General features: G+C 47.5%; 1 protein-coding gene across 5 annotated transcripts in view; it reads left to right on the top strand.

Moving 5' to 3' along the window:
* LARGE1 (LARGE xylosyl- and glucuronyltransferase 1) overlaps positions 1 to 12,247 on the top strand; it is a 622,406-nt gene extending 610,159 nt beyond the window's left edge. For 4 of the 5 annotated variants that reach the window (XM_026447731.1, XM_026447729.1, XM_026447730.1 and 1 more), the window contains 3 exons: positions 1,677 to 1,823; positions 8,072 to 8,267; positions 10,702 to 12,247. In XM_026447731.1, coding sequence (XP_026303516.1) covers positions 1,677 to 1,823; positions 8,072 to 8,267; positions 10,702 to 10,899 — 541 coding nt within the window. In that variant the 3' untranslated portion in view covers positions 10,900 to 12,247. The remainder of the gene's footprint in view (positions 1 to 1,676; positions 1,824 to 8,071; positions 8,268 to 10,701) is intronic. The other variant, XM_026447732.2, reaches the window with a different exon arrangement.
* Positions 12,248 to 12,698: the final 451 nt, after the last annotated feature.

The raw sequence follows: 12,698 nt of genomic DNA, 5'->3' as shown, positions 1-12,698 counted from the left end.
TGTCACAGCATGCCTGCTCCTGGCCAGATGTGCCAAGTGGCAGTATATGACTTTGTTCAGTCTCCAGGAGGTAGATGTTATTGCCATCATTTTAGGGATGAGGGACCAAAGGTAGTGAGGAGCTAAATCTCTTTCCCAGGATGGCAGGACCCATAAAGTCACCTTGCGGGGATTCACATCCAGTCTGTGTTTATTAAAAACCTCATGCTGGCCAGGCGCGGTGGCTCACACCTGTAATCCCAGCACTTTGGGAGGCCGAGGCAGGTGGATCACGACCAGCCTGGCCAACATGGTGAAACCTGTCTCTACTAAAAATACAAAAATTAGATGGATGTTGCGGCATGCGCCTGCAGTCCTAGCTACTCAGGAGGCTGAGACAGGAGAATCACTTGAATCTGGGAGGCAGAGGTTGCAGTGAGCTGAGATCACGCCACTGCACTTCAGCCTGGGTGACAGAGCAAGACTCCGTCTCAAAAAAGAAAAAAGTCCTCATGCCATATGGCAGATGCTTGGCCATTCATGGCCCACCATGAGCCTTTCTCCCTTTCCAAGTGTCAGCCACAGAGCAGGGAAAAGGCAGACAAACCCAGGTGTGCAGGATCGGGGCTCAGAGGAGCAGAGTGGAAGGCCAGGCACTAAGGCAAGACTTTGCAGAACCTTCCCCGCAGGGGGATATCAGAGCTGTCTTACCAGTGCTGGCTGCCTAGGGTGGCTCTGGCTACTTTAAAGGCTTGGAGTCTGGAAAATTCAAGGAGTTGAGGAGTCACTGAAATGGAACCTGAAAGTACCCAGTTGGGTGATTCTCTCATCGGCTGTCTGTCCACCTGCTCCGCTGTGGCCAGGGCTGCAGTCGGAGTGATTGACCAGCACAGGGAACCAAGCAGACTGGGCAGTAACCCCTGTGGTCCTTTGAAGCCTTCCTTCTGTGCCTGACTCTGGCAGGAGCACACACTGAAAATGTGTGGGAGGTTCTCCCAGCCCCTCAGTCTGATCTGCCCTCTGTTTATTCTCCAGGAAGACCAAGCTGCCTGTCTTGGGGACAGCAGATCCCGTTCCACCCTGGGTTCCCCAAGTGTTTGGCAAGCTGCTTTGCCTCCCAGGGCTCCCTGTCTTTCTTTTCTCTTTTCTTTTCTTCTTTCCTTTCTTTTCCTTCTTTTCTGTTTCTTTTCTTTCCTTTCTTCCCTTTCTTTCCTTTCTCTGCCTGTTGGTTTTTTTTTTTTTTTTTTTTTTTTTTTTTTCTTTTTCTTTTTGACAGAATCTAGCTCTGTCACCCAGGCTGGAGTGCAGCGGCGTGATCTCAGCTCATTGCAACCTCTGTCTCCCGGGCTCCAGCAATTGTCGTGCCTCAGCCTCCCAAGTAGCTGGGACTACAGGTGTGCGCCACCATGCCCCTCTAATTTCTTTGTATTTTTAGTGGAGACAGGATTTCACCATGTTGACCAGGCTGGTCTCGAACTCCTGAACTCAAGTGATCTGCCTGCCTCGGTCTCTCAAAGGCTGGGGTTACAGACGTGAGCCATCACACCTGGCCCAGTCTCCCCATCTTTAATTGAGAGGCTGACCTGAGCTTTCTCTCCCACACTTCCCTGGGCCAGTGACCACCCCGCCCTCATGGGGAAAAGACCTTGGCCTGGTATCACAGGGACTCTGTCTCTCTGCCTGTCCCCTCTTTTCAGGAAGTCTGTCATCCAGCTCGACCTTGCCAACACCAAGAAAGCAATGATCGTCCCCGCATTCGAGACGCTGCGCTACCGGCTCTCCTTCCCCAAGTCGAAAGCGGAGTTGCTGTCAATGCTGGACATGGGGACCCTCTTCACATTCAGGTGAGTGGCTCTATCTGCCGTACTCTGGAGCTGCTCGAAGGCCTTCTTTCTCCTGGGAAACCCAGATGCCAAAGCTATTGATCCGGAAGTTTGTTGCTCACCTTAGTCCATTGTGACGCCAGGAAAGCACCACTTTCTCCAGACAGCGTCTGTGTAATCTCCCTCCTCTCCCCATGCCGGTACGCGCCATGTACTTTTTTGTGCATGGATGACAGATGTTATGTGTTCAGATGGAAGGGTAGGCATGTTTGGAGGGCTGAAGGGTAGGAAGGTTTAGCTTATTTCTGGTTGTCCTTTTTACTAAACTCAGTTTAGGTTCCTGCTGCCATCTCCTGGCTCTGAGCTCTCTCTTTTGTGTGCTTGTCCATCCATTCATTTGGTAGGTGGGTTTCATTCTATTAGCACCATGGCGGTGGTTTTCCTTCTTCTTTGTGGTATGAGTGGTCTGTACTCTGAGCTCCTGAGGCCTGGGGGATGTGTAGCCATTGTGTTAACAACTTCAAGTCATCAAGGTGAGCCAGCACATGTGGCAGCCAGCTTTCCTGTTGCCCAACTGACCATCGCAGATGGAACCCTGATTTCCTATTTTTCCAGGCCCCTGAGTCCTACAGGAACATTGCCAGGGAGCTCCCCTGTCACCTGTCCCAAGTGTTGCAGGAGTCTGTGCCACTGCACAGGTGCAAACAGGTTCCATGTCCTGGGGACAGGCTGCAGCGTTACATGTAGTGATCCAGGGAAAAGTAGGTGGCCTGCTGGGTGCCATAACTGAGCAGTCTGAAGAGAGGGCTGGTGCTTCCGCCTTCTCCAGTTTGTTTGTTTGTTTGTTTGTTTGCTTGCTTGTTTTTGAGACAGAGCTTCGCTCTTGTTGCCCAGGCTGGAGTGCAATGACATGGTCTCGGCTCACTGCAACCTCCGCCTCCCAGGTTCAAGCGATTCTTCTGCTTCAGCCTCCTGAGTAGCTGGCATTACAGGTGCCCACCACCACACCCGGCTAATTTTTGTACTTTTCGTAAAGACAGGGTTTCACCATGTTGGCCAGGCTGGTCTCGAACTCCTGACCTCAGGTGATCTGCCCACCTCGGCCTCCCAAAAGTGCTGGGATGACAGGCGTAAGCCACCACGCCTGGCCCTGCTCCAGTTTTAAAGTGAGGCCACTGTTGTGAATGATGTCAGAATGGCCAACACTTCCTTGGAGCTAAAAAGCATACCTTTCTAGACCATCGGAGTTTTATTGAAAACACTATAGTCATAATAACTTGGGTTTTCATACCACGATTAAGTTTCTAGAAATTTCTAGAAAGTTTCCCCAAATAAGCTATATCTTGTGAAAATGACTATGAGATGGGTAGTTCATTCAACAGTTCAGAGGTTATCATTTTTCACATTTTATACAGACGAAGAAACTGAGGAGTGGAGAGGTCCCAGTAGAGCCAGGACTCAAACTCCAGCCTTCTTCCTCTATCAAGAATTCTAGAAAGTGACCTGGAAGAGTTAGTAGGCCCCCACCCAACCCAAACCTTCCTTCTTTTCTGAAAAAAATAACTACCACTTATTGCGTGCTTAACGTGTGCCAGGCACTGTGATTACATATTTAATTCTCACAATAAATCTATGTGACAGATACTGTTATCCCCATTGCCTGGATAATGAAACTGAGGCTCTGAGAAGTTTAATAACTTGCCAATGACACACAGCCAGTAAATAGCAGAGCCTGGATTTGGCCCAGGTCTGAGGAACCTGTGTTCTTAGTCAGAATACCTTCTGGCTACTGATGGAGTCCTGGATTTTTTTTTTTTTTTAACCCAGTGTTTTAAAATGCAGGGTAAAAACTTGCTCCTCGAAATTGAGACTTTCAGACCAAACCTGAGTCTAAGTCTCCCATGGATGCCATAGTCTGAGCATCTGATACATTTCCAAGACATCCTTCCTGCCATCTTCATACCACGGTGAACCGAGAACTCATTTCACAGCCACATTTATGGCCACAAGAGCTGGGGTGTGGCCTGCTGTGTCCATGATTGCCGCTCTGTCCAGCAGCTTGCAAGCCATCATGCCAAGTGCTAAATTACAGCCCCTGTCTCTGAGAGATTGCTGTTGTCGCCTGCTCTCCAAATAAACTCTTCAGCCTCTGAGCAGCCGAAATCTGCTCCCTACTACACCTGGAATGAGAAAGCGTCCACACCCCTACAAGTTCTCTAGGGCGGTGGCTCCAGAATGTGGTCCTTGGGCCAGTAGCTTCAGCATCACTTAGGAACTTGTTAGAAATGCAGAGGCTCAAGCCTAGCCCGGACCTCCTGCATCAGAAACTCTGGAGTTGGAACTAGTCTTCCAGATCATTCTAATGCATACTCAAGTTTGAGAACCACTGCTCAAAGCAAAGTGCCCCAAATCTCTTCTCCCCAGTAGCATCCTGTAAGGTGCACCTAGGAAACCTCTCTCATCTTCCTATCCCTTTTTTAGCAGGGAAGGAGGCTGCCTGGCACTGCTAGTCTCAGACAGCAAGACTCAAAGTTCGGTGTCTACTGGCCTGGCAATAGGTCATTCACAGGCTGGGGCTTGTTTGAACAATAGGTTCATTGTAACCTGACTGCACCCTGTGCTGCCCAGCCATTCAGCAGGCTGTCAGTGTCCAGGCTGAAGTGATCAAAGCCGCCTCCTCAGCCAGATGAGTAGAACTGACCCAGCTGTCCCTACAGTGGAGTGCAGTGGCACTGTCTCCCCTGTTCTTTTCCCTTCCTTTTCCCATTATCATTTTCCAACAGTTTAGATTCTAAAGATGGATGGCCAAATAATATGGTTGCCAATATCACTGAGAGCAAGACCGCTAGGAATCGGCGTCATATCTGGAAAGCAAACAAGGAGAAATAACAGATAATTTTCTCTCTCTTTTTTTTTTTTTTTTTTTTTTTTGAGATGGAGTCTGGCTCTGTCGCCCAGGCTGGAGTGCAGTGGCCGGATCTCAGCTCACTGCAAGCTCCGCCTCATGGGTTTACACCATTCTCCTGCCTCAGCCTCCCGAGTAGCTGGGACTACAGGCGCCTGCCACCTCGCCCTGCTAGCTTTTTGTATTTTTTAGTAGAAACAGGGTTTCACCGTGTTAGCCAGGATGGTCTCCATCTCCTGACCTCGTGATCTGCCCGTCTCGGCCTCCCAAAGTGCTGGGATTACAGGTTTAAGCCACCGCACCCAGCCTCTCTCTCTTTTTTTTCTTTTTTTGAGGAATTACCATGTATCAGAAACTGCTCAGTACTGTGTGTGAATCAAGTCACATAATCATTACAAATCTATGAAGTAGATACAGCTATGTCCGTTTTGCCAAGAGAAGGAAACAGAGGTGCCAAGTAGTTAATGTACCCATACCTGTTGAATGACAGAATTCCAACCCAGGCAGGCTGCCACCAGAACCATTGTTTTTTAACCACTTTGTTAAACTAGCATTTATTGAATTCCTCTTCTATGCCAGTATTGTGCCAGGCTCTTTACATTTTCTCATTCAAGCTCCTTGGCAGTTCAACCAGATAGGTACTATTTTCCCCAGTTGACACAAAAGGAAATTAATGCCTAGTTAAAGCATTTGGTTCTGCAAGGCGTTCAGCTCCTAAGTGGCAGAGGTGGGATTTGAACCCTGGCCTGATTGCTCCATTGTGCTGTGCTTTAAACCGCATACAAGTTCACGGCCATCAGCTGTGCTGTGCCAGTTCTGTCAAAGGCATCAGGTGTCAAGACTGCCCGTTCAGCAAGATTGACATCTCCTGCAATATCCCTTTTCCACACTCCATGAAAATGACATTGCTTCACCTTTCATTTTTCTTCCACTTAAGTGGCTTTGGTTTTGATGGAAGTTGCTGTGTTGATGAGGCTGAAGTTCAAGTTCCTGCCCTCCCCGAGCCTGGCTGTCTCACCCAACAGCACAACTTGATCAAAGCCCACCTATTGGCCAGTGCCCATTCAGCCACACTGGCCAGTTCCCTGAGGGTTTGGGGGGACTCCAGCCTCAATGGTAGAAAAGCAAGAGAAGGAAGCAGCTGCATTCACTGCCAGAAAGTGTCCCTTTGGCCACAGAGAACACTCACCCTCAGCGCCTCCCTTGCTTTGGAGAGTCTGCCCGCAGGATGAGATATAATCCAGGACTTCCACTTCCTCTCTTTCTGCAGCTAAGCTCTTGGGTTCCCACCCTTCTGTCCTGTTTTCATTTCATGAAGCTTTTCTTTCCGGCTCTGGATACTCCTTTTCCTAACCCTTCTCTTGGTCCCTGTCTACTCCTTCACTAGACGCCCAGCTTCCTGCCATATCTCTGTAGCTTTCAGAGGCATATTACCATCCCACACATGGGCCCATCTCCGGTGCCTGTCATGTTGTTGTTAGGTTATTCATTCATTCATTCAGTTTAGTGCACGATTGTTGAGTACTCGTTCAACAGGCCAGGAAGTGTGGGGGACAGGGACATGTAAGAGAGGTGACCCAGCTGGCCGTGGTGGCTCACGCCTGTAATCCCAGCACTGTGGGAGGCCAAGACAGGCGGATCACGAGGTCAAGAAATGGAGACCATCCTGGCCAACGTGGTAAAATCCCATGTCTACTAAAAATACAAAAATTAGCCAAGTGTGGTGGTGGGCGTCTATAGTCCCAGCCACTTGGGAGGTTGAGGCAGGAGAATCGCTCGAACGCTTGAACTGGGGAGGCGGAGGTTGCAGTGAGCCGAGATTGCACCACTGCACTCCAGCCTGGCAACACAGCAAGACTCCATCTCAAAAAAAAAACAGAGAGAGAGAGAGAGTTAGAGGTGACCCACCCAGTGCTTAAGGAGGCTCCTGGCTCTTGAGCGAGGCTTCCTGGGTTTGAATTGCAACTCCAGCACTTACTGCTTTTACTTTGACATTTAGTAAGTTATAAGAATTTAAAACAATATCTGTGTGTGTGTGTGTGTGTGTGAGAGAGAGAGAGAGAGACAGATTTAAAATAGTCTCAGTACACAGTAAGTGGTTGACTAATATTAGCTGCTTCTTATTATGGTTATATGACTATATTCATTTTCTACTACTGTATAACAATTTATCACAAACATAGCGGCTTGAAACAAATTTGTGATCTCACAGTCTAGGAGTCAGAGATCCGGCCACGGAATGACTGGATTCTCTGCTCGGGATCTCACTGGGCTGAAATCAAGGAGTCAGCAGACCTGCAATTCTCCTCTTCCCAGATCACTGGTGGTTAGCAGAATTTCTTTCCTTTCATTCCTAGGCCTAAGGTCCCATTTTCCTGCTGGCTTTTGGCCAGGGACTGCTCTCCTAGAGTCTAGTTCTTTGCCACATGGCCCCCATAGGCAGCTCCCAACGTAGCTCCTTGCTTTCTTCCAGACCCAGGTCTAAAGGGTCACATGATTCCATTATCTCCCATTTTCACACAAGGTAAATTGGTGAGTAACCTCATTTATATTTACAACAATCCCTTCTGCCATATAATGTAACATAATCCCAGGAGCAATCACACATATACTCACAGGTTCTGCCCCAAGGGGAGAGCACTGTACAGGGTGAGTCATGGGGGACCGTCTTATACTCCTGCCTACCACAGTGGCCTCTGGCAGCAATGACTCTACACAAGCTGACCTGGAGTCAGTTCCTGAGAAATAGCATGGAGCCCTCCAGGAGTTCCTTTTCATATTGACAATCTCCTCGTTAGTGAAGTGTGCAGATAGCAGACGGGATTAGGGTTTCCTGTAGCTGCTGCAGCAAAATACTAAAAACTGGATGGCTTAACACAATAGAAATTTATTCTCTCACGATTCTGGAGGCCAGAAGTCCAAGATCAAGCTGTCGGCAGGTCCATGCTTCTTCCCTGAGGTCCTAGACCTCTTTCTGGTGGTTGCCAGTCGTGTTTGGCAATCTTTGATTTACAGATGCACCCATCATTCCAATCTCTGCCGATGCCTATACATGGTATTCTTGCGGTGCGTCTCTGTGTCTAAATTTTCCGCTTCTTATAAGGATAGCAATCATTGGATTAGTGCCCACCCCAATCCACGGTGATCTTGTCATAACCTCATTGTATCTGCAAAGATCCTGATTCCAAATAGGTCCCATTCACAGGCACTGGGGGTTAGGACTTCAACATAGCTTTTGGGAGAGAGACAGTTCCACTCACCCGACAACTACATCCGTGTACACCTCTTCCTCCTCCACACCGGCTGCATTTGGAGAGCTTGCCTTCCTTCCCTACACCCAATGGCTTTTCTCCGTGTGTCTCAGGTACCACGTCTGGACGAAAGGCCACGCACCCACAAACTTCGCCAAGTGGCGGACCGCCACCACGCCTTACCGGGTGGAGTGGGAGGCCGATTTTGAGCCGTATGTTGTCGTGAGACGCGACTGCCCGGAGTACGACCGGAGGTTTGTAGGCTTCGGCTGGAACAAAGTGGCGCATATCATGGAACTGGATGTGCAGGTGAGAAGAACGGAGCATCCAACTGGTGCGGCCAACCGGGGAGAGGCCTAGATCCTAGAGCTTAAAGGGATCCTTGGAGACAAGAAAGCCGAGAGCTAGGAGGGAACAAGGCATGCTCAAGGACCAGTGGTAGTACTGATCCTCAGGCTCTTGATCCCAAACCGTTGCTCCTTCCTCAACCCTTGGGTGAGAGTTGGGTTCTTGGCCAGGACCCAGGTAAACGTGAGTTTCCTGTGACAAACCATTTCACCTCCTCATCCTCACTCAACCTGATGATGAAGATACGCAAATGTGACCATTCGTCACTTGGCCTTTGAGTCACATAACTGACACAAAGCATCCTTGGAGTTCCATATACACGACAAAGCATGCTGCTAAGATACAACTAATTATTCCACCCTTTACTAAAAGATTTGTAGATGCATACATCATTACTAACAGAGTGGTGACTCTGAGACTGTGTTTAGTCATGAACTCCTTCATTCATCCCATTGCTACATATTGAACTCCTACTTCAAAGTAGATCTACAGAATTCTAATAGGTGAAACCAAGGATCAACAAACTTTTTCTGTAAAGGATCAGATAGTAAGTGTTTTGAGCTTTATGGGACCTACAGGTCTCCTTTTCAACTACTTAATTACCATTGTAGTACAGTCTTAGACAGTCTTTAAACAAATGGGTGTGGCTGTTTCAATAAAACTTTATTTACAAAAACATGAAATGGACCAGACATGCTCTAATTTTTCAGCCCCTGTGTTAAACAAACAAAAGCAAAGCTGCTCTGGTTGAATTAGAAGAAGGATTCCTGGGTCCCTCCAATCCGATTTGGGGTTTTTTTTTGTTTGTTTGTTTTTTTGTGCTCTTCTCCAAGACCTCTCCTCCTGGTGCACAGTGCACATATTTTTAAACAAGAGCACCTCCAATTCAGAAAAAGCTAAGGTTGAATACTGAGTGCTGGCCATTCATGAGAATCACCAGGAGAACTTTCCTTCCCATAGTTCCAATATTTGAGAGCAGTCCCAGGTGATTGAGAAGCGCTGGGGTTGAGAACCACTGATGTAGACAGAAGGTTATAGAATCATGTCCATATTTAACAACAGAAAGCAGGGCTGTCAGTATCCATATTTTTGATAATACTTTGAATGAGCAGAGTGCTACTCACGGGCAACAGTGTTCAGTCTGCCTCAGCTTCTGCTTCAGAGGAATGTCATGTTCATGTGTCCGGCAGTGCTGTGAGATGAACTGGTTCAAAGAAAGTTAATATTTCCAGCCATGAGACCTGGACTTTGTTTGTTTTAGACAGTTTTGGCAGAATTCTTGAAAATATGTTGCATATTTTCTTTTCTTTGCCAGTAGCATGTCCCAAACATACTCTTACCCTTTCCAATACCTTAAGGAAGCAATGAGTGCACACCTGCCAGGTAATAACACCCGTACCCATGGAGCTAATGCAGTTGGTGGGGCCTCTTTGTCCCTCCATTAAATGTCCCAGACAGTTCAGCTCTGGGAGATCTTGCATTTTCTTTTGATGGTTTTTCTCACTCATTCCTCAGCAGCAACTGTCTTTTCTGGCTGCTGTTGTATTGTTCTACCTATAACAGCCACCTTTCCCCATCCCAATTTTCCCCGAGTTTATTCTTATCTGCTCTGGGCTGGGAAACTAGATAACAAAAGCTTATCAGACAATATGTCCAAAATGAGAGTAAATAGATCTGAGTAAAAGTGTGCTGAGTTCTCCTCTAAGCGATATGACCTAAATCTGGGTCACCTGTTTTGACTCTTCAGAGGCCTTTTATTTTTGGCCTGAGAATTAAGCTGTATTCTACCAAGTTGAGAACACTGGATGACAGTGTGACCTGCTATAAGGATGTGTCAGGGAGAGGTTTGTTCTTGGTGAGCTTACGTCCAGCGAAACATTTGTTTTTATTTCACCGTGTCACTCATTTTTTTTGGTACCTTCTTTTGCACTCATCTGTTGAGGCTGTCAGATCACATTAAGTCCTATGAGGAATCATAAACAGATGTCAGCTAATTGAGCAAGAGAATATCCCACGGCGTGTATCATCCTAGAGTGTCCATGTGGGTGTGAGCCCGCATCTATTAAGAAACCTTTTCTAGCCCATGAGCTCGGCTCAGCCCTGTTTATACAGTATTGGCTTCCCCGTCATGGTCATCATTCAAGGGTATTATTACTTTCACCTTATAGATGAGAACATGAAGGCTCAGAGAAGCCAGTTTCCTGGTCCAAGGTCATGGAAACAGCCCTGAATTGCCCCACTCCAAAACTATCCTGCTGTCCATGTACCACGTGCCTGTGGGAGCCATTATCAAGTCATTCATTCACTAGCCATTCAGTCATTCGCTTGGGCCTTCATCATGCATGACCCCGGCCAGGCACTGGCAGGTTCTCACGCTGCTCTTGTCTTCTTCCAGGAGTATGAATTCATTGTGCTGCCTAACGCCTACATGATCCACATGCCTCATGCCCCCAGCTTCGACATTACCAAGTTCCGTTCCAACAAGCAATACCGCATCTGTCTCAAAACCCTCAAGGAAGAGTTTCAGCAGGACATGTCCCGCCGCTATGGCTTTGCTGCCCTGAAATATCTCACAGCCGAGAACAACAGCTAGCACCAAGAAGCCCACCACTAGGGGGAGACATGCTGCAGGGGAAGTGCCACTCGCTGTTTGGGGCCCAGCCTTCAAATTCAAAATTGAGCCATGCTTTTTTGGTTTGTTTTTATTTATCTCTTTGGCCCAGCCAAGCTGCCCTCACTACAGAGACCTTGCACATGGATCCAGCCAGTCCCTCTCGGCCCCACAACCCTGCATCCCCAGAGGTGAGATATGCAGCCCACCTAGATGAGTCTCTTCAAGAATGAGAAATCAAGGGGTGAGAGGGAGTAAAAGGGTTTTCATCTTACTGCAAAACCACAAGATCAAGGCAGGGCTTTAGGATGTTCTGGTTGCTTTTTAATAATTATACTTCGCATCATAACTAGGGAGAAAGGGAAGTCAGGGTGCTAGGGGTTATTCGTCCCAGGAAATAGAAGCGAAATTGTCTTTATTTAGTGGAAACTTTCCCCTTTGCCCTGCAATGTAGCTGGGCATTCAAACGGAGGGGAAACCAATGACCTGAACCAACCACATGGAAAAACCCAATGGGGACATTGTAGCCAGAGGGTCCTGGAGGTGGGGACGATGGATTTCCTTATCCCCAAAGTCACTCCTGTTTTGTTTTTATTTGTTTTTCTTTGGGGAGTTTGTTTGTTTATTTTGGGGACTGGCAATCCAAAACAGAAAATCTGATCCTTTGAGGCTCTGCAGGAAAATCAGCTGCCTCTACCAATCACCCTCTATCAGCAGTGGCCCGGGAAGGAGATCAACCACCTTCGGCCAATACTGAAACATGGGCAGCTTCCTTCAGGATGATCACCGAGGCTCCCGTGACTTTGAACTCCCTCCTGTCCAGAATCCAGGGGCCACGATGGGGACTGCGGCATTACGAGGGCTGACTGTTTTACACCGGTCACATTTTCTATTGGCAGTGACTGATTCATGGGAAAGGGCTTTGAAGGAACGATTTCAGTGCACACACAAGGTACGAACCTCTCAGGCCTTTAGAAGAACTTTAATAACTCATGCAAGCCCAGTTCTGAAGATTGACGTATCCATCTAGAGACCTAAAGGAAGAACGTGATTGGGTTCCTCTGGTTCTTGCCTGCTTCACTGTGGATGGGAAGAGGTGACAACCTCAGTCTCCCTTTGCGACCTGGCCAAGGGTAGGCAACCACCTTCACCTTCACACAGATTGAGGAGACACTGGACTTTTTACCCATTTTCTTTACTCTTCAATATTAATGTTGTGTTTACATTGATGAGAACAAGAGTTAATGCCCTACCCTCTGCTGGGCTGTTTGTATTGAGTTGCAATGTGACCAGCGAAAGCTGCATTTAATAAATGAAAGTACAGACTGTTTCTTCCCCATTCCCCTCCCACTCTTGCAAGAAGCTACTGAGACACACCTTGACACAGAGAGCTAAATTGCAACGGATAAACAGCAACTTCACACTTTTCTGTTCCCCCATTCTATTTTTCTCATCATTTGAACTTTAACCCTTTTTTTCCCCCTTTTCCCACTCTGTCTCTAACTCAAACCATCTTCAAGTTTTTCCATTCAGCATCCTTCTCAACACTGAAGCCAGATGTTGTCTTCTACCAGATGTGGGCTAGGAGGGTAAATCCTGGTAATCAGTTGTAAAGGGAACATTCCATCCGTGGGCCTGGTAGTCATGTGGCACCCTATAGCAGTCCGGTTTGTGAGATCACTCAGTATGTTAACACGTTATTAACATACTGGATGGATGTTATCCATCCAGTGGATGTTGCACTGAAATTTATACAAGAATTAGGAAAATTACAATTAGGA

Source organism: Piliocolobus tephrosceles, chromosome 19 (genome assembly GCF_002776525.5).
Source record: "Piliocolobus tephrosceles isolate RC106 chromosome 19, ASM277652v3, whole genome shotgun sequence".
In the NCBI taxonomy this organism is placed as follows: Eukaryota; Metazoa; Chordata; class Mammalia; order Primates; family Cercopithecidae; genus Piliocolobus; species Piliocolobus tephrosceles.
This window is presented reverse-complemented; position numbering and strand designations above follow the sequence as displayed.